At 34.7% G+C, this 21,450-nt stretch overlaps 2 protein-coding genes across 3 annotated transcripts; both read left to right on the top strand.

The window, feature by feature from the left end:
- Window positions 1–11,652: 11,652 nt before the first annotated feature.
- Window positions 11,653–15,922, top strand: LOC105786608 (poly(ADP-ribose) glycohydrolase 1). The gene is made up of 11 exons (XM_012613123.2): window positions 11,653–12,018; window positions 12,093–12,266; window positions 12,379–12,482; window positions 12,686–12,896; window positions 13,039–13,143; window positions 13,292–13,410; window positions 13,784–13,927; window positions 14,467–14,551; window positions 14,785–14,982; window positions 15,089–15,151; window positions 15,529–15,922. Exons 1-11 carry the CDS (start codon window positions 11,770–11,772, stop codon window positions 15,664–15,666), a joined length of 1,590 nt encoding a protein of 529 aa, XP_012468577.1. The 5' UTR covers window positions 11,653–11,769; the 3' UTR covers window positions 15,667–15,922.
- A 523-nt stretch (window positions 15,923–16,445) lies between these two features.
- On the top strand, window positions 16,446–21,259 carry LOC105786607 (la-related protein 6B). 2 transcript variants are annotated; one of them, XM_012613120.2, is made up of 10 exons: window positions 16,446–17,147; window positions 17,463–17,544; window positions 18,559–18,653; window positions 18,776–18,847; window positions 19,063–19,184; window positions 19,258–19,357; window positions 19,533–19,580; window positions 19,660–19,728; window positions 20,173–20,346; window positions 20,675–21,259. In XM_012613120.2, exons 1-10 carry the CDS (start codon window positions 16,710–16,712, stop codon window positions 20,939–20,941), a joined length of 1,467 nt encoding a protein of 488 aa, XP_012468574.1. In that variant the 5' UTR covers window positions 16,446–16,709; the 3' UTR covers window positions 20,942–21,259. The 2 variants fall into 2 exon arrangements, with proteins under 2 accessions (XP_012468574.1, XP_012468575.1); XM_012613121.2 differs by having other exon boundaries at window positions 16,449–17,147; window positions 19,063–19,142.
- The last annotated feature ends 191 nt before the right edge of the window (window positions 21,260–21,450 follow it).

The raw sequence follows: 21,450 nt of genomic DNA, 5'->3' as shown, positions 1-21,450 counted from the left end.
TATTTATATTTAAAATATTACGATTTAATTCCTTTAATTATTATATTATAATATTTTAGTCATTGAAATTAACGTTATAATGATAAGCTGACGTGGCTAATTAAATTATCATTTCAAACAAAAATTTTCAGTTAAATTATATAATTGGTTCTTATATTTTTTTCATTTTGAGCAATTTATTTTTTTCTTTTATGTTCTTTTAACTTTCTTTTTCTTTTCATTCTCTTCTACTTCTCCCACTGTTTTCCTACCTTCTCTATTTCTTTTAAAGTATTAGGAAGTTGAATTGGCAGTGAAGAAAAAAAACAGGAAGTCAAAAGCCATCATTGCCTATAACTAAAACCTATACCATATGCCAACTATCAAAACCCTCCACCACCACCCGCCATCTTCATTTCATCTACTAACACATTCACCACTACCATGGCCTCATCCATAGCAAATCCAACAATATCATCCCCTCACCAAATAAACTCATGTTCAAATCAATCAAGAATCCAAGTAAACAACAATTAATAAGTCCTAAAAAAATCACGTAGAGACAAAGATTAGACTTGCAACGAAGAAAAATAGTGTAAATAAAGCGAGAGAAATGGAGAAAAATAGAGTGGTTAGATTTAGGTCAAGGGGTTCGAGGTACTCCGACAACTTTCTTATTGATCCTAACAATTAAGAAGGAGGTATTGGTGAGGAGAACATATTAGAAAATTGAGTTGATCTAATGGCCGGTGATGGAAATTCGATCTTGGGTAGTCTAAAAGTTGGGGATTGTTTTAGATGTTTTCGAGAGGAGATCATGGTAGTGGTGAAGTGTTAGTGGATGAAATGAAGATAATGGGCGGTGGTGGAAGGTTTTAACAGTTAGTAGATGGTATGGGTTTATGGGTTTTGGTTATAAGCAATGATGGCTTTTGACTTCCTGCTTCTTTTTTCATTGTCAATTTGACTTCTTAATACGTTAAAAGAAATGGAGATATAGGAACATAGAGGGAGAAACAGAAGAGAATAGAAAATAAAAAAGTTAAAAGAACATAAAAGAAAAAAATTAAATTGCTCAAAACAAAAAAAATATATAGGGACAAATATTATAATTTAACCCAAAATTTTTATTTAAAATGATGCTTTAATATGCCACATCAGCTTATCGTTATACCGTTAACGACAATTAACGGCTCAGTGACTAAAATGTTACAACATGATAATGTAAGTGACCAAAACGTAACAATTCAAACATAAATGACTAAAATGTAATATGAGATAAACAAAAGTGACCATGGGTGTAGTTTACCCTAAAAATTATTAGATGTTGTCGATTGAGTTAGCTCGATTTAAAATTAAAAAAAATTATAAGATGATTATTGTAACGCGGGGTTTGTGCGAATGTACAAAGTTGTTATCAAGTAATAAGTAAGTATAAGAGTTATTGTCTCCACAGGGACTATATATGTTAATCAATATTTTATAAAATTAATATTCAACAATTTGGTGAGAAAAAACACAATAATTTTGAGTGTTGGGTGTAAAAATAAATGACTAGATGGAAAGTGATCCCTAATGCAAATTAACCTAAGTGTGATGAATGAGATGGATTTAGTAACATAATTCACAAGATTCTAACAACGAAAACATGAATAGGCTAGAATAATTACATTATTTAACTTGGTTCATTTTTATCATGCTCATTATGTTCTGGAAAATCATCCATGGCAACTCGATCTTTTATGAACTTTTTGAAACCAATATTAAATCCTTTTGGAATCTTTTACTTAGAAAAATATGCATACTACCGTGATCATATTTAACTAAGGGTTTCTTAAAGTTTATGTGAAGTAACACAGATGGATCGGGTTTGAAACAAATTAATCACACAACTCTAAAAGTTATGCAAGGTAATAGAGTTGTCTCGAGTTATTACGAGCCTTTAATTTAATCGGATCAGGATCTAAATTAAGCATGTATCTTTCAATTATTGTGTTCATTAACCATCGTCTGGCTAGGATCTCTCAACTAATTCTAATGCATTCAATCTTATTTTAATGAATGAAATACATGCATGATTTTAATTGAAAGCATGATCGTGGAGGCTTCCTCCAATTCTCACAGTTGCTCCTTTACAAACTACTTCTCAAGGTGACCGACCAAGAGAAAGTTTTTTTTCTAGGAATTACTTAGCTAAATGGGGAAACAGGATGGTTGAAAAAGGAAAGGAAAAGAATGAAAGTTAGAGAGAAATGAGAGAATGGATGAATGTGTGTTAAAGGATGAAATGAGGGATGGTTGAATAGTGGAATGAATGAGTCTATTTATACTTGAAGGATGCCTAGTAGGTTTGCTAAAAATAGTTTTGAAATCCCTTAGGTTTCTCTTTCCCATGGCCAGCCATGTATTGTGGAGGGGAGTGGTTGTTGGTTGCTTTATTCATGCATGAAATCATGCTTGAATCAAGCAAGGTGGTGGAAGGTTTCAAGGGTATTTGTTAAGGGTTGATTTCTGAATGTTTTGCAAGTGTAAGGAACTCCGAATAAATTTCCCAAAAGTGAATTTTAAGCTGCCCAAATGCCTTTGCTGAATTGGGCTTCCTTTTCCCTTATTTGGACGGGTTGATGACCTAAATGCTTGCCAGACTTGTTCATAAATTACATTAGAATAAATTGGATTAAATTAATTGCATTATGACCCAAATTTTCTTGATGTTTCCATCCATGTAGAGTGAAAATGTAACACCCCTAACCCATTTTTATCACTAGAATAGGGTTACGAAGCATTACCGTACAATCGAAAACATTTAAACTTGATAACATTCAATAACTTAATAATATCATAAACCATACATTCACATGCATACTGTCCCTAAATCGAGACATCAAGGCGCAAAAAATAACTTAGAAATAATTTGGGACCAATTTGAAATAATTTAGAAAATTTGGGAAAAAGTAGCAAAATTTGAAACTAGGGGTCACACGGCTGTATGGCCAGGCCATGTCCTCACTTGTGTAACTCAGTGACTTGTATCCTAATGAAATCGTCAGATGACACATGGCCGTGTGCAACCAAATTTACCTAAAATCAAACCATTTCAACACCATTCCATGCATGAACATTTAGACCAATTATGCACACTTTCAAAGCACCAAAACATCATTTAAACACACATAGATTTGCCATTTCATGACCCTAAATGAACTAATCAATATGTCATTCAAAGGCACCACAATTATAACAAGACAACATTTACCAAAACATGTGAACATTACCTAATTACATGCATAAAGACCTCATAATTAACCATTTTCAAGCCAACATCTTGTACCAAAATGTCATACACATCTATCATTAAAAATGAACAAAAGGACTTACTTAAACAAGCATTATAAGTCCATCAACCATACATAAACATTAAGGTACAAACATATCGAATTACCATTTACATATTTATCCTATACATGTTAATATTGTCATTTCCATACATACTAACCTAGTTCAAATATGAACTAAAACATGTCTCAAGTAAAAATTTTCAAACCATCATGAACATGCTAAGAGAACCATATAAACAAAAACTTTAAAGCTACCAAAACAACGTAACTTGGTAAGGCATCAAAGTGAATCAAATCAACATAGCTTTACAAAGCTTATACATGCCTAACACCATTAACACATGCACCATAATACCATTACAAATCACCCTATACATGCCATTATAAACCTTAGCCAAATTACTCAACAACTACATAATTGTCCACTGGATAATGTGATAGATCTTCAACGAACTTCCAACTGATCAAGCTTCCGATAATCTATAAAGCAATGGAAAATAACTACGTAAGCAATGAATGCTTAGTAAGCTCGTATAAACTTTAAACATAACATACCATTTCAATAATGAACTTTATAAAATAAGTATAAACTTTTACCTATGCCATAAGCTTAATAAAAGCTTATATAACGCCATCAAACTCACAAGTTAGCATACTTGTTCATGATACATATGAAATCAACCATATATAAGTAAACATAACATTTAATTCATCACCGTTACCATACGATCATGTTTTATTCCATTTGCTTACTTACTGATTCCAATACCATGAGTTTAGTATAAGTTTATTCAAGCATCATCAAGCTCACATGCTAGTAGATTCATTGACAAATCATACAGACTCATTTATGACATAAATAGATTTCTTAAGATACATTACATACGCGTCAAACCTTTCATAAATTCATGAACCTTTCCATTAAGTCACTTACTGTTCCATTCTTTTTCTTACCCGTTGAACCATCTAGAATTACATAGTATACTCGGGAAAGCTCACACGAAGTGTGCCTACACATATAACCGTAACCTTTCCTTTATAGGAATGCTCACATAAGTTATAGAGAATCCGTAACAAATGCAGGACCTCAGCCATTGGTAGGACATTCAAGACCAACACTCGAAACGTAAAACCCTTAATGACATGTCATTTGTATCCTAAGAATTCCTAAGGTTCAACTGGGACTTAATAGCCGTCAATTTATCATAGCATTGGTACATTTATAAAATAATTCAATTGCATTAAAATGACATGGCAAACATTCAATTTATATATATTAAAAATGATTACATTTCATATGAACTTACCAGACTAAATTGCAGCATTGACTAAGTATAGTGACTATTTGGTAATTTTCTCTTATTTTCGATTTTCCACTTGTTCTCTGATTAAATGCTAAAGTTACATATTTTATGTAATTAAATTGGTTAATTTATGAGAATGCACCACTAATTTTGCCATATTTATTGAATTTTGTGCAGGAATGCAATTTGGGGCTAAATAGAAGAAAAAGGAAACAATTGGGCCAAATTAAAGAAAGAAACAAAGAAAGAGGGCCAAAGTAGAATTTTTCCAATATTAATTAGCTGAAAATTTTGTTGACTTAGTGGGGGAGATTATTTAGGGATTTATTTTATTATGGGATATTTTTCCTTAATTTCCTATGACTAGTTGGCTCCTAATTTAGTAAATCCTCTAGTATAAATAGAGCATGTATTGTTCATTTATGAATCAAGCAAAAAAATATTAAGTTCTTGTCTTTCAAACCATTCTCTTTTTTCTCACGTAGCAGTGTTGTTTCTTTAGTTTCCTTTCCTTCAATTTTTAATTTCCAGTAGCTAATCACCAAATCAAGCCATTTGCAATTCCTTTTTCAATTGTTTTCCAAATAGTCAACCACCCCACTTTAATATATTCCAACCCCCATACCTAATCACATCACCCACCTTTTCACCCATTTACCTTAATTAATTTATCAAATACCAACATGTCCCAAACCTTAGCCAACTAAACCCATTTTCAACTTTAGGCCAAAATTAGCCTCGTCAAAACCCGTGAGTTACGAACCCGAGCCATTTAACTCTTAAAATTCCAGTACTTATTACTTCTCCGGATTAAGAGTATGATTTTGTCAGCTCATAAAGTCAGATCAACACTAAGTCAAAAAAGGCGTCGTTTGATTTAGTGTGATTAGACGTACAGTTGGAATTCCGAAAGGAACGTTTCTAATTGGTTTTCTGTGAACACATTGGCGTGCCAAGTGGAGATTACTGTTTGGTTCCGTCAAGGGAAGTAGTAACTGGATTTAAATGTCCCACGCGGTTGAGGGCATTGGTTCGAGCTAGGCTCTTCTAGAACGCAAAGCTGCTGAAGTTCTAAATCAAGAACGTTTCGTGGTTGTTCGATCGGTAAGAGTTAGTTATTGGACGTTCCATAACTAATTTACACAAGGAAGAGTTGGTGTCTGAGGCGTCCTTAGTAGCTATAACTAGCTTATTGGAAAAGAGGAGTTCATCCAATTTCGAGGATCGGTTCAAAGACGAGGAAAATTCGTGCCTAAAGCTGAGCTCATTCTAATTAATTTTTCTTAATATTTATTTCACGGTTTTTATTATTCTGTTTTCAACTTTTACTTTTGGCGTTATTTTTCTGTTAATTTCAGGTTTTCAAATTTTTATCCCCCCGAACATCTTGGGCACGACAGCTGCCCCGACATAAATCTGGTCAAGCGAGCAACAGTTCTGATAAACAGTCTACGAGGATCGACCTACTCCCTATACTGCATAATTTGCAAACTAAGGTGTAGGTTTATATTGGTGGATTCGACACCCATCATTCTCGACCTAAAATAATAATTCCATTCAATTCACTAATTCTAATAGAAAAATCAATTCATTTTATGCAATTAAGTCATTTTTGATATTTTTACAAAATTACCCATAACATTTTACTTTTATACAATTTAGTCCTTAAGCCCAAAACATGCAAATTAACCATTTTTATTCAATTTCATGTTTAGCTGAATTTTTGGAACCCTATTACAGCCCATATTTACTGTTAATTTATAGCAAGTCCTTGTACTTTTACTAATTTCACATTTTAGTCATTAAACATTAAAATTACCAAAAATTACATTACAAAATAGTCCTATCTAACAACCAAGCTTAAGATTCTACCATAAACTTTCAAAAACATCTCAAATTCATCCATGGTAAAATTCTAAACATTTAAAAATTTAAAAAATTAACACTCGGGTTAGTTAGATTAAGCTAATATGAGCCTAAAAACATAATAGTCATTAAAAACGAGATCAAAACACTTACCATACACCCAAAATCAATTTGGTCGAAAGCTTCCCATCTCTAAAAATGGTTTTCAATTGTTAAAACCAATTTGAGGAAGATGACCACTTTATTTTCACTTAATTTACACTTTATTTTCAATTTACCATTTTTTTCCTTATGTTATAAACTTATAAATTAATAAAAACATTGAATTAGTTCCTGCTAATTGGTGAATTTTGGTTTAAATATTGACAGGGACAAAATTTGGGTGCTTTAAATCAAATAGAAGCAAAGAATGGATTAAATTGAAGCATAAAAAATAGAATAGGGGCTCAAATCGTAAATTTGGGACATTTGAGGGGTTGGCCAGATTTTTGACCTTGTAATAGCCAAATTTAATGGGAAGGTGGAACTAGCTAATTTTAGTCTATGGTTTATGTATAAATAGGTGGTATGGTACACTTGAAAAGACACACTTGAATTCACTTTGAATTGAATAGAATTACTTTTTTCCCTTCTAATTTCACGCATACAAATTTGTTTAATTGCTTTCCAAATTCCTTCCCTTTCCAACTTCCATCATTTTCATTCAAAGCCACTCCATAACCAATCAATTACTAAATTCAAATTAGCCTTAGGCCGGTATTCTTTTCAGTCAATAATCGTGAGAAATTGTAATCGTACTAAAAATCCTTCAAATCAGTATTCACCATCTCTCCATAATATCGAGATTTAAAAAATCATCTATTAAAGTTAACTTGATTTTAATTCAAAAAGCGCGTTGGGTTGGAGTCATTTTGGTATACAATTGGGAAGATGAGTCGATCATGCTGTATTTAGATTTCTGCAAACAAGTTAAGGGAGATTGTGATCAGATTTAAATGTCTCGCGCAGTTGAGGCTGTTAATCTGAGTTGGGTTCTTCAGAACGCAAGGCTGCCAAGGTCTTGAATTGCGAACGCGTGTATCGCGGTTAGACAATCAGTAAGGGTTGGTTTGCAGGGCATACCGTGATCAACTACGAGAATAAGAATTGGCGGTTAGGACGTTCTTAGCCGCTATAACTACTTATTGTTTGGAGAAGAAAACTAATTTTCAAAGATCGATTCAAAAACCAAAATCCATCGAGTCTAGGGCTAAAGCTTTATAACTCTATTTAGAATATCTAAATTTATTTCTCAATTTAATTTAATTTTTGATTTATTTAATTGTTTATTTATGCTATTTCATTTATTTAATTTCTAGTCATTTCGAAACTCCCCTAATTTATATATTTTTAGTAGGTCGTTTGGAGTTGTGCGCACTTCTATTGCCACGATTATCATCACGACAAAAATTTTGTTCACTAGAAAAACACGAAAGTTTATCATAATCACCAATCCCTGTGGAATCAACCATACTACTCTTTACTACTATTGAAAGTTATTTTATTGTAGGAATTATTTTTATTTAGTGGTTTTGACGCCCATCGGAACTGGTGCGCGACAAGATTATCTTCCAGTCTCACTTTATCTTAATATTCCCTTGGGGGCATCACTACATAAGTTCTTAGTTCTATTCAAATTAGTCTAATTTGTTACAATGTAGTCCTTTGTCCAAGAGTTTTAGTTTATTCACCTCTCCATCAACGAACCTCCTAGGGTTTAGTCACCTATTACCATATTAAAGCTAACAAATATGAAAGAAATAACTAAGATATCCATAAGCATCAAACGCAATAAAATAAAGATAAAAGATTAGATTTTTAATGGAGAAAACTAAAAGCAAAGTAGAGATGAACAACTAACAGCAATGCAAGAAGCAAGAAACATTAAAAGTAAAGTCTTCAACAACTAAAACTAAAGACAACTAAAATAACATTAAACAAAGATCAAAAAGTGATTCCAATAAAGTTTGAAGTCTTTAACATGTAAATAAAACTAAATTACAACAAAAACTAACTTAACTAATAATAATGAAATCTACTTAAAAAGAAGAAGAAGAGAAAACCTTAACTAAAAATGAAAATAAAAAGAAAAGAAACTCTAACCTAACCTTAACCCAAAAATAAGGAAAAAGATGATAGAAACAAAAGTGAAAAGCTCTCTCTTTTCATTCAACCAAGAGTGGCTTTAAATAGATGATTTTAACCCTAACTTTTGGACCAAAATGCCCTTAGGTGCCTAATTTTGATTGGTGTAGCCGTTGGGAAAAAACTACTCCTACAGTCATTTGTTGTTGTGTCAAGCTTGGATATCGTGGTATCTGATTTTGGGTATTGTGATACCCAAGTCAGTATTGAAATTTGGGGCCTTGTGGGTTTGGTATTGCGATACCATCATTGGTATCGCGATACCACTGTAGGTGGCCTCTATTTTACTCATTTTAGCGCTGTCAGGGGTACCGCGGCTTCTATGCTTTGATATAGCCATACCCTTCTTCTAGGTGATGTTTTCTTCACGTTCAGGTCACCGTCGAATCCCTGCAACACTCAATCAACTTGTTAGGTTCCTCATGACACAATTGGCCAAATTGGGTCACAAAATGAGCAAAAAACGAGACATTTTCACTTATTATCCAAAAACATGAAAATAACTAAAAACTATGCTAAAAACTCTATTTTGCTTTAGAAAAAGCTCTTTAAGTACATTGGAAATGCCTAATTTGCCACATCGATTTGTGGTTGGTGCCCTAAGTGTAGTATTTTCGCCTAAGTACACTTGTAATTTTTTCAAATAGAATAGTTAATAAAAAATTCACTAATTAAATTAATATAATTTTTATAATTTTTTTCATGCGATTTTGCACGCAAAACAAAATGGAAGTAAATGTTGCTCGTTGATTGTCTAATTTTTAAACAAATAATAAGCGGTATTACGTGGTCAAATCGTAATACGGGAAGACAACTTGTATTAGTAGATGAACCTAAACATGTCTTTAGTCTAATCGAAAATGAGAAAACCGATTGAAAGACCAATATGACATCTATCAAGTCCAATTGGGGAGATGCTCTCTCTTGGGTATCGAAGCGAATGACTTTCAGAAGATAGAGACATAGATGTGATTGGCTGAACTAACAGTACATTGGACTAGACCCAAGAAGAATAGATCTTGAATCCGTTTATGAGTTTATTAAATTGTGATGTTCATAGTTTGACATACCTAAATTATGAGTAGATGATAGACTATATACGCGTGACTAGTACACTTTTATATAAGTAAAAGCCTAGGTTTGAATAGATAAGCAATCGAAAGCTGGTGTGTTGAGTGTACGACTTTTGCAGTATGCCACACAGAATCAGATATGCTCAGATCTGAATTTCAAAAGTTCAAAATCATAATAGCAACCCAAACGAATATATCAGAATCATATGCATATACAAAACTCTCAATACATGTAGATATACATATCAAACCAAACATACTCATATCCAATTACAAAATAACAATAACACAATTTCTGATTATCACAGCCAATCATTTTCGTATATCAAGTATTGTACACAACGACATATCATCAATTTAAGTGAATAACAAAATCAAATCTTAAGACCACATATGTAAGAAAAATAGTCTAACAGAAATACGTCTTTCATAAATCCCCACAACCAGTATTCGTGGCCCAATCACTCCTACAGAGGATAAACCATGCAAATGAATACTCAATTGACTAAAATGAATCAATTAACGAAAAAGGAATAAAAACTATAAAAGTAGGACCACATGATCGTGTGGGAGGGTTCAAATCGTGTGATAAGGGTACACGTTCGTGTGGCTGAGAGACACGTCCATATCGCTAAGGTACACGCCTGTGTGGGCATATTGTGTAACTCTTTGACCTCATGTGACAAATTACACAATTTAGAAGTAGGGGAGGCACGATCGTGTCTCAGGCAGTATAGAAACTCCTTAGGTCATGTGTGATCGACAAAATCCCCAATAGAGGTCACATGACAGTGTGGCCAGCCCATGTGACTTACCCCAGGTCGTGTGACAAGAAAATTAACCTAATTTCTAAAGCGACACACAACCTTGTGGTTCAAAAACCACCCCAATTCCTACTGCAAATCACTAAAATCAACATAAAAATAATCCCTAATTATAAGTGTTTAAGAACACACACATACACCCTTGAAAATGCGATTCCAAAGCACTAAAAATCAACCAAAACGCCTCCACTAACCAATCTGAAACTTGATTATGAAAACACACCAACCTATAAGGATTTCGATTGAAACTAAATATAAAAGAATAGAAGAAACTAATGCAAAACTCAAAACAACGATACTTAAACTCACTAGACTCAACACCTTGTTGAACGAAAATACTGCAGAATGGACGAGCAAGCTCATTCTGTCTTTAAAACACAAAAATAAACACAAAAGTCTATCCAAAACCACTGACTCATCCCACAAACATTGATACTTCTAACCCCAATTTCGAGATGTGACACACATTGAGTGCTTCAGGTGAACCTTAGTGAGAAAAATCTTTGCTGAGGAAAATCTTGAACACACAAATAGAATTCAAACAACGAATGGAACTTAAACAGAGAATGAAGAAATAAGATAATACTCCAAGGCGTGTATCAAATCACCATATTTAAGGTTCTATTTGCACACACCTATATTTGGTGTGCAAATGAGTTTCAAGTAAATTAGCCTCGATGATACAATAAAGCTCGATGACTATTTGCGTTTTGTACTGACGAGAATAGTCCACTAAGCACTAAGTAATGTATAACAAGAAAATTAATTTCTATAAAGAATTTCTGCAGTAACTCTCTATAGAACAATCTAATAATATTTGAAGATAGAGGAAAGACACAAAATTTTTAAAAAATGATTTCCAAATGAAATCTCATTTATATATATAGATATCTTCCAATATATACATTTTCTGAATAATAATATCAATAAAAGAAATATAATTATCTTTTCTAAATAATAATATCAATAAAACAGACATAATTATACATAATTATTCAAACAATATCAAGTGTTAATAGTCATACCGAGAAAGATTAGATAAAAGAAGTCTACTTCTTTATCCTCAGTTTTTCTCGCTTTTTCTGAGAGTTGTTTTACCAGCTCTAGCCTCTATGTGACTGCGCTCACAGGGAAAAAAAAAAAAAACCCTCTTATTTGGCTCTGTCAAAATTAAGAATCCTCAATAAATCTCAAAGAAAAAATGGAAGACAGCGCAGAGTTGGAGTCGATCCTGCCCTATCTACCGTTAGTAATTGGATCTTCGAGGCGACTGTTATGGCCATCGAAAGTGGTTGAGGCTCTGGAGGCGATGTCCAGAGGTCCTGATCACAGCCTAGTCAACTGTGGCGAAGTCCTCTCCATCGCCATTTCCGACATGAGAGCTTCTCTTTCCCTCGCTGACCCTCTCGCTCTCTCTGCCCCCCTAGGCTATGCCCTCTTCTTTGATGAGGTATGAAAGTGGTTGCTTTTCTGGGCTTTCTCTTCGTTTTAGTTACTTGTTTATTGAATGAATTTCTGGCGCAGCTCATGTCCGGGGCCGACTCCAGAAAATGGTTTGCGGAGGATATTCCAAAATTAGCCAATCTGCTATTGCGGTTGCCTTCCCTTTTAGAGGTTCACTATCAGAACTCGCGGGCTTATGGATACGGTCTCCGCATCTTGGGTCCGCAGCAACCTGGCATGGTGCTTCTCTCCCAGGTGTATTTTTATACTTGTCACTTCTAATATTAATACTATACTTCCACTTACTCGCCTGCTTAATTCAAAAGTATCATGCTTGAATTTGATGCATATCTAATCTACATCTCAGGAGTTGATTGGCGCTCTACTTGCATGCTCTTTATTTTGTTTGTTTCCAATCTCTAATAGAGGTCTTAAACATCTGCCAACCATCAACTTTGATCAATTGTTTGCGTATGTCAGCTCTCTTTTGCTATCGTCTTGCTATCAATCTCATTCTCGTTATTAATGTCTAAGTTGCTGTTGTGCATCTTTGGCTTCTCTTTTTCAGTCTGACGCATTTACCCTGTACATCGCCACTTGGGAATTTTACTTTTAAAGTTTCCTTTTCTTTCTTGGTTATATTCAAACACTAAATGAGCGCTATATATCCTCAGGAGTCTCTATGACAGTTACAGTGAGAGCCAAGAAAACAAAGTGAGGTGCATTATCTGCTATTTCCAAAGGATATGTTTGCAAATGCCGACAGGATCTGTCTCGTTTGAGCGCAAGCTTCTCTCTTTAGAACATCATCCTTGGCAATCATTCCTCTCTTATCCGTATGCTGATTTTTGGACCAAATCAACTATCCCCCTCTGCCCTTTTCAGGTAACTATTCGACATATAGAATCTATTTCTAAACTTAAATTTCAATATCACATTTGTTTCTTCTTGGCCTATTTTTTTTCTGTACCAGCATCCTACTGTTGCGGTGGTTCAATCCTCCTGTTATCTGTCTATAATGGTGCAGGTCCACAGCTCAGGCTTGATAGAAGATCACGCTATTGAGGCTCTTGAAGTGGATTTTGCTAATAAATATCTTGGTGGTGGTGCTCTACATAGGGGCTGTGTGCAGGTCTGATTTTTCTTTTTCTGCTTCATTGACACCATTATTGACATTATGGACTACTCTTTCATTTTCTTGATTCTTTTTACCTTTTACTCTAGCCATTATTTCCAGAGACCTTGTTTACTGGTTGGATTCTTTTCTAATATTTTAATAGGAAGAAATTCGTTTCATGATCAATCCTGAATTGATTGCCGGCATGCTTTTCTTGCCTTCCATGGCAGACAATGAAGCTATAGAAATTGTTGGAGCAGAGAGGTTCTCTGACTATACAGGGTAAGTAGTAAGCACCACTCATTGGTTTATAGACCATAAGCCTGTAAACAGGTCTGGTACTATTTGGTTATTTCATTTTTATAAGGTATGCTTGTACCACTGTAACTTGCATATATTTTATCTCTGAACTATAGTAACTTCTATATGATTTTCATTTAAATTTATCATGCTGTAAAAGTTGTATGAAATCAACGTTCCATGGGTTCTGTATCTGTTTTTTTGGGGGGCTTAGGGAAACAGTCTTTTGGTAGTGCTTTACTTCCCTGCCTTAGATACATCTCCAATAAGAGAGAAGAGTTTGATGACTACCTGCCTCTACTTTTCCTTCTTTTGCAGTTGATTTATGATAATAATATCGTTTTAACTAGTACAGATATGCCTCTTCATTTCGGTTTTCTGGTGACTATGTGGACAAAAGGAGTGTTGACTTTCTTGGAAGACGAAAAACCAGAATTGTTGCTATAGATGCTTTGTGCAGTCCAAGAATGAAACAGTACAAACTGAAATACCTTATTCGGTATGTAAATTTTGGTTTTTGGATGACATTCATGTGTATGCCAGGTTTGTAGGAAAAAACAAATGTAAAACTGATGACAGCCAGTAGGACTAAAATTACTATCAAGTTACCAGATGGGGCTGCTGGTGCTTTAAGAACATTGCATTGAATCTTAACCCAAAATTAAGAAAGAAGAAACCTAGTTTGAAGCAATTTTGTCCCTCTAGACTGAAAAACTTTTGCTGCAAATATGCATGAAGTAAAGAGCTTTAGGAAAATTTTGCACTACTCTTGTCAATGAGTTTTTTGAGTTGCAATAATATATTAGATCTTAAATAAATAATTGTTATGAACTATTTTATGTCATGTCATGTGCTCGTCACGTTAATCGATTCACATTTACGCATGCAATGTACTTGATAAAGGCTTTCATGGTATATAATGTGGAACTTCTGAGATTTGTTTCTACAATTGTATTAATTAGATTTTATACATGTATCTTGCTTCCTATTTAATTCATATTGTATAACCTATATCACTTCTATTTATGTGTTTGGTAGGGAGACTAATAAGGCATTTTGTGGCTTTTTGGATCAATCAAAATATAGCCAGTACAAGAGAATATTCAAGATGAACTCAGTGCAGGTCAGTTTGATCAAAGATAATAAACATGATGGTGACGTATCCAGGGATGAAATTTTGGAGGGACTGTTTTATCTTCTTACCTCTATTGTGTTTATTCCCTAATTGATGAACCCTGGACTAAAATACACATTTATCGTTGAAGTGCTGTTATGTGGGTTCTCTTGTGGTCTAGCATAATTTGGATATGCTTTTTATATCAAGTTGCATGATGATCATTACTTTCTGTTTTATAGTTAAATGAAGGTTCTTCTCTGCCTATTAAAGCTAAAGGAGAATCCAGGACAGAGGAAGTCAGAAAGTCTGATGAGAAAAGTTGGCGCTTAGAGGACTGTGAAAATTATATCGGGATAGCAACGGGAAATTGGGGCTGTGGTGCATTTGGAGGAGATCCTGAAGTGAAGACCATAATTCAGTGGCTTGCTGCTTCTCAGGTAATTATTCTGTCCTTGCAGCTTAAATATTAGATGCCATGGTCCTCAAAGGTGTAAGGCTCTTGTGAATATCTAAATACTGTATGGTCTGTTACGTTTGTTTCAGGCTTTAAGACCTTTCATTTCATACTACACTTTTGGTCTGGAGGCACTGCAAAGTCTTGCTCAGGTACTGCTTGTTCTTGTTAAGAGTAGAAGTGTCATTGTAGATAAGATTTGTATTCAAGGCATTGTAATGGTTCACTATCATGGATCTTTAATATGTTCCTTGGCTACCTTAAATTCTACTGTGTGCTGGGTAAGCGAAGTGCACTTGTCACAATCAGTCTTGGGTTGAAGGTTCCCCACTCTGGTCAATTGAACAATCAGTGTTCCTTCTTAAAAATTTTCATGTGATTTCCTTCATATTGCTTGTATTCATTTGTTATTGTTGCTTTGCTTGTCTGGGTTTGAATCCTGTCAATTCATTAATTTCTTTTTTTCAATATTTTGTTGAGTGCATTAATAGCAATATTAATACTCTTTCGTTCTGGCTTCACATGGCAGGTGACTCAGTGGATTATATTGCAGAAATGGAATGTTGGAGACCTTTGGAACATTTTGATAGAATATTCATCCCAGAAATTGAGGGGAGAAGCAGACGTTGGCTTTTTTGCTTGGCTTCTTCCTTCATTGCCGAAATAATATAATGTAATTTGTTATGCTTTAAATGATTGATTCTTTCTTTTCTGCTGTTTGTGTAAGTTTAGTTATGTATATCTGCTGTGTGGTGCCTCCCTAGTCCCTAACTATTTTTTAGCATGTCTTTTTGTATTTGACTTATGGCTCCTATCTGTAACATGCCTTTCAGTTCATTCATTGCTAGGATGTAAATTGTATTCTAAGGAGCTATTCATCTGCACCAATTTCATTTACCATCAAAGATGTTCTTTTCTCAAAACTACCTTAAGTTCAATGCAAGTGAAAGTAGTAAATTAAGAGTCTGTTTGTTGTTCCCCAAAATGGTTTTTTTTTTTCAGAAGATTTCCACTTCTTTTATTTTTACTTCCGGAGGTTGATGGTAGGGATGATTTTCTTTAATATTTTTAGAAAAATTTGTAATGAGAAAAGGGAATCAAATTATCGATGTTGTTTTGTTTCAAAAATGGACACAACTTTATAATTAAGGTATCCATTACTTGTATCAAACGCCTTATGCTTCTTGCATTGAGATAAATGGAGTTAAAATATTTAAGTGGTAGTGAATTTAATACTAATTTCTTTTAAAAGTTAAAATAATTTTTGGATAATTATTTGCTATGCACCTTGAAAAATAAAAATTAAATAAATGAGATACATGGTAATTTCGTATTAAATAATAATTACTTTATTTTTGGTGAAAAAATAAAATTATTTTTAGTGAAATTAAACAGAGTTTGAGTCTCGGTCTCACCTACAGATGAGTGGCTTTTAGAGGAAGTGGGTGTTGGTAAAGGTCGAGTATAAATAGGGCAGGATGAAGGTTGAGTAAAGGTCGAGAAATCCTCTCCATTGTCGTCTCCCTTGGCGTCGTCCTTTGCAGGCAGGGCCCTCTCACTCTCAGTCTCCGCAGCCAGTAAACCCTACCTAGTCAAAGATATATCCTCCGCTCCCAATCTCCCAATTTTTTATTTGCTGTAATTTTTTCAGAAAAAAATAAGTTAAAAAAAAAGGAATACCAAATTCTAAAATCTCTATATCCCCAAATCATGGCCCTGCCAGAAACCCTAGATTCCCCGCAATCATCATCTTCTTCAGATCCACAACTGTTCCGGAACTTGTCATCCAGTCGGCTCAATGCCCAGGCGCCGGAGTTTGTGCCTACTCGCTCGACGCCTCAGCAGCAAAGTATGAGGATGATGATCCCTCCTCCTCCGCCCCCTGGGATCATGCACGTCTACTCTCCTCCTCCTGCGCCGGCGGGGGCGGCGTTTCACCTCCCCGTGCCTATCCCACCTCACTTGGTTCCCGTTCCCCATCATATGTCCATGAGAAATCATCATCATCATCCTTACCAGAACCATCATCATCGAGAGCAGGAAGTTGAAGCTGTTGCTAAGAAAGATCATCAGGAGCACAAGGATCATGGTTCGATTTCCTCCAAAAACGGACTATCTGAAGAAGCTACACTGAAGATTTTGAATCAGGTCACTTTACCATTCATTACTATTTTTTGCAACTTTTTTCTACTGTTTGTTTTCTTGTGATTCTTCAATTACTTGTGTTATTTCTTTTTTGATTATTGAATTCGTTTGTGCTGTATTCTAGAATCTGATTCTAAGATTAACTAATCATTGGCGGATACAAGTAAGCCAAAATGATCAAATTCTTGATGAATGTTGTCGCTTCTTCAGGATTTTTTTTAACCATTGCTGTTACCAATTTTCTTTTTATAGCCTTATGCTCTGTCTTGTTCGGCTGTAATTTTTCCTTAATGTTAAACACCACAATCTATTTCACAGGTTGAGTACTATTTTGGCGATTTGAACTTGGCCACCACGGATCATCTTATGAGGTTCATCAACAAGGATCCTGATGGATATGGTATGATTTATTTCCATTAATGAGCAAAAATTTTTTTGGGTAATAGTCACTTATGTATGGTTTGGATACGGTTTGGTCAGTGAGCTTTAATTTTTACAAAATGGTGATGATTTGTTACATTTTGGTCATCGAGACATTACCATCCATTAAAAGTGTGACAGAAATCTCTAGTGGCACAAATATTTCCATTTAATGCTGATGTGTAATTCAAATCAATGTCACCTAAGTCAAAGGGTCGAAGATTCTAGAACCTTTTTTTCCCTGTTCATCTTCTTTCCTTCTAAACAAAAACAAAACCTTACTTTATGAACCCTAAACCACTGCCGGTGCTATCATGGCGCAGCCAGCACTATCCTGTTGCAACCAAATGTCCTTTGAGCCAAGGCTCAAGCTTTTAAGGCTTCAACATAACCGAGATTCAAAGTGTTTTGACCACACCTTATATAACCACCTGAGTCAACTGTATTTGGGTCCCTGGGCTGGAACTTGGACTCCTACGAGAATAGGAGACTTGGAATCTGGTCATCCTTGAAGCCATTTGAACTCTATTTTTCTTCATTTAGAATCTGGACCTATAGTTAGGCATTTAAGTCATTTGAACTCTGTTTTTAGTTATTGAGAATCCCAATTATAATCTGGATCTATTAATATTTGTAACGTTTCAATAGGATCTATTGTTATTTTGCTTCTAAACATCTGGCAGCGGCAAGATAGCGCCGGCATTGATGTTTTGGCCCTTTGAATAGGAAGAAAAAGACGAAGGGTTGAGAACCTTTGACCTTTTGATTTAGTTGGCATTGACGTGATCATTTTGTAACAGATTAAAGTTCAGTGACGAAAACGTAATTTAATCCATGCAAAAGTGACTACTTTTGTAGTTTACCGAAGTTTTTAGACTGGAACTCTTGTTGATGCAAAGTCTTACCATTTAAACCAAAAGCCTCATTGTTTTGGCCTCTGGTCTGGTTTTTCCAACGTTGATTTAGAATAATATTTTCTTTGTTTCCAATATAGTGCCAATATCTGTTGTTGCATCTTTTAAGAAGATTAAAGCCCTTGTAACTACTCATTCCCAGCTAGCTACTGTTTTGCGGAACTCAGCAAAGCTTGTGAGTATTTTCCTTTTACTAACGTTTCATGCACTTACTGTTTCTTATTTTTTTATTTTTACATGTAGTTTCATTTCTCCTCAATGGCTTTGTTTAAATCTTTGTGATTCCATAATATACAGGTAGTTAGTGAAGATGGAAAAAAAGTAAGACGCCAGCATCCCCTTACTGAATCGGATATGGAAGAGTTGCAAGTAGGTTTTGTTCATTTTATTTTCCCTTTCTGTTTCTTATGCAAATTTATTATGTATTTTTTTTTCCTATAAATGTTATGTTTGTTTTCTTATTCAGGGGGTGTCCTAAAATATTATATGAGATTTTTTTCCCTTTTTTTTTGTAGCTTATATATTCATCAACTTTAATCTATTAATGTCTTTACATATTGCTTTCAAATTCTTGTCATTCATAGTCTCGTATAATTGTTGCTGAAAATTTGCCTGAGGATCACTGCCATCAGAACCTCATGAAGATTTTCTCTGCGGTTGGGAGGTACAGAGACTATTACATTTCTAAAGAAGTTATGAGCTCTAGGTAGTGAGTTTTACTTTTAAATATTTTTATTGTGTCTTGATGGACCAATATCTCTTGATGTTTTCTTTCTCAGTGTGAAAACAATCCGTACCTGTCAGCCTCAACCCTCTGGTGGTGGGATGTCTTCAGCATCTAGGTCAGCAAAGAGTGATGGCATGCATTTTAGTAACAAGGTACATTTGCTCATCATGGATGTGCTGAGCATATTAGTCGTTTCCTATGGAAAGATATCTTCCCTTGTTTTGGTCAGATTCTATGGAAGGAGATCATATTTCTTGATATTTGTCCTAATTAAAAGTATTAACAGTTGGTAGGTGCTTTAATTTTGGATTTTCTTTCTTTTTGTAGTTGCATGCATTTGTGGAATATGAAACTGTTGAGTTGGCTGAAAAAGCTGTAAGTACCCCTAATTTCCATGGAATGACCCTTTTTACCTTCTGTAGTTATGAACAATGGGATAACTGTATTTCTGTAGGTTGCGGAGCTTAACGAAGAGGGAAATTGGAGGAGTGGCCTTAGGGTCCGTCTAATGCTTAGACATGTGGTATGTAGTTGGGATATTTAAGCTTTTTGCTTTAATTATTTCTTTTCCTCATTGCCCCCATTCTTCTCATTCATTTTTGTAACTCATTTGCTGTAACGAACAAGAAAGTGTCAAAATTTTTGTTTGATTACAAGGAAAATGAGCATACTGCAGTCTCTCTATCAATTGAGATCTTTAACATCTCGTATCACCAGATAGTTTGTAGTGGAATGTATGCTATGTTTGCCAGCAGAACCAAAATTTAATGTTAAATGAGTATTTAGCGGATTATGGAGTCCCCACCACCACAGACATACCAAACAGACATCCAACTATATGAAGTTGTTTCCTATTTCATGTATTTCATTAATTTCAGCTGGATTTGATGGAGAAAATTCTTTATGTTTGCTAATTTCAGTTGACTATGAAGCAATACTGATCTGTATTTGTATTCGCTTATTTTAGTCAAAACCTGCTCATGCAAGAGTGAAAAAGGGGCATGATGGAGAAGGTCAATGTGAGGAAGATGATGTTTGTATTTCTGAACTGCCTTCAAATGGGAAACAACAAGAAGATCCTTCTCAGTTGTCTGATATTCATTCACATGGGAATCCTGCAAGTTCCAATCCAATTCTTATAGTAAGTGTTTACCTCTACCAAAAATTAACTATGAAAGGAAAATATAATGCTAAGATAATGAAATACTGGACATAAATGGAATTTGGACTTTGAAGAAATGAGATTGCTCCACATGCTGATTTATTGTTACTTTGAAGTTACCTTAAGGTCATAATAGTGAATGCAGTGGTATATAGTGTAAAGAATTGGTTTGGTACTTGTACCTTTAGTTTTTGGAGCTGAAAAGCAAAGCGTGGCTCTTTTGTTGAGATGCTTCCTTTGGTAGTTTTTTTTTTTTTTTAATATCCCAAATTCCTGAATGAACATACCATATATTTATGTTGTGCAGGGAGAAGAGCATTCTAATGAGAAAGAGTGTGGGCAGAAAAAAGGGAGAAACAGGGGCCGGGGTAAAGGACGTGGGCGGACTCAATACCATAATAACCATCATAGTAGTCACGGAAATCATGTAGGCACTCCCCCTTCAGCTTCAAGTAATTGGGTCAGCAATGAGCAAGCTACTGGAGCAAAGCAGCCCCCTGGTCCTCGTATGCCAGATGGCACAAGAGGATTTGCTATGGGTCGAGGGAAGCCAGTTGCTGTTAATACTGCATGAATGAAATTTATGCTACATAATCGTGCGACTTTGTGCAATGTTATAGGAGGGTAGGGAGATGTGTGTTATAAGTGGTGTTGGATGGCCGACAGGTTTTCCTTCTGTGGCTATTAGCCATTAGTCGTAGTTGGAAAAAAATTATATGATTGGTGAGTGGGTCGAGTGACCCATTTTCCTATGATTTTGTATGTGGGTATGGAAGATGCAAAAACATATGCATGTCTTATGTTTTTTTTAGCTTTGATTGATGTAGTAAGTAGATGACCAATGCCCTATATTTAATGAGTGAATAAGGAATAATATTTGTCGTTAGAATAATTTGTTTTGCTTTTCCTTCCAGTATGTACCATGCATGTATTTTATGAAGTGTACATGTTTGGGTTAAAATCAAATTAACAGATCAGGTTGAGTTGGTTTGATTACTCGAACGGTCACTGAAATTAACTTGGTCGGGGTTGGTTGAAGGATTTGTAAGAATTTAGTTATTGTTAATTTGATTCCAAGGTGGT

This window comes from Gossypium raimondii, chromosome 1 (assembly GCF_025698545.1).
Source record: "Gossypium raimondii isolate GPD5lz chromosome 1, ASM2569854v1, whole genome shotgun sequence".
In the NCBI taxonomy this organism is placed as follows: domain Eukaryota; kingdom Viridiplantae; phylum Streptophyta; class Magnoliopsida; order Malvales; family Malvaceae; genus Gossypium; species Gossypium raimondii.
Note: the sequence above shows the minus strand (reverse complement) of the source record. Positions and strands in the feature narration are given on the sequence as shown.

Excerpts from the sequence above, each read along its gene's own strand:
- LOC105786607 (XM_012613120.2), top strand. The coding sequence starts at position 16,710 with ATGGCCCTGCCAGAAACCCTAGATTCCCCGCAATCATCATCTTCTTCA. Across the intron at positions 19,581-19,659 it reads TTGAGTTGGCTGAAAAAGCT|GTTGCGGAGCTTAACGAAGA; the intron begins GTAAGTACCCCT and ends GTATTTCTGTAG. Across the intron at positions 19,729-20,172 it reads GTCTAATGCTTAGACATGTG|TCAAAACCTGCTCATGCAAG; the intron begins GTATGTAGTTGG and ends CGCTTATTTTAG.
- LOC105786608 (XM_012613123.2), top strand. The coding sequence starts at position 11,770 with ATGGAAGACAGCGCAGAGTTGGAGTCGATCCTGCCCTATCTACCGTTA. Across the intron at positions 13,411-13,783 it reads AGGTTCTCTGACTATACAGG|ATATGCCTCTTCATTTCGGT; the intron begins GTAAGTAGTAAG and ends TAACTAGTACAG. Across the intron at positions 13,928-14,466 it reads AAACTGAAATACCTTATTCG|GGAGACTAATAAGGCATTTT; the intron begins GTATGTAAATTT and ends TGTGTTTGGTAG.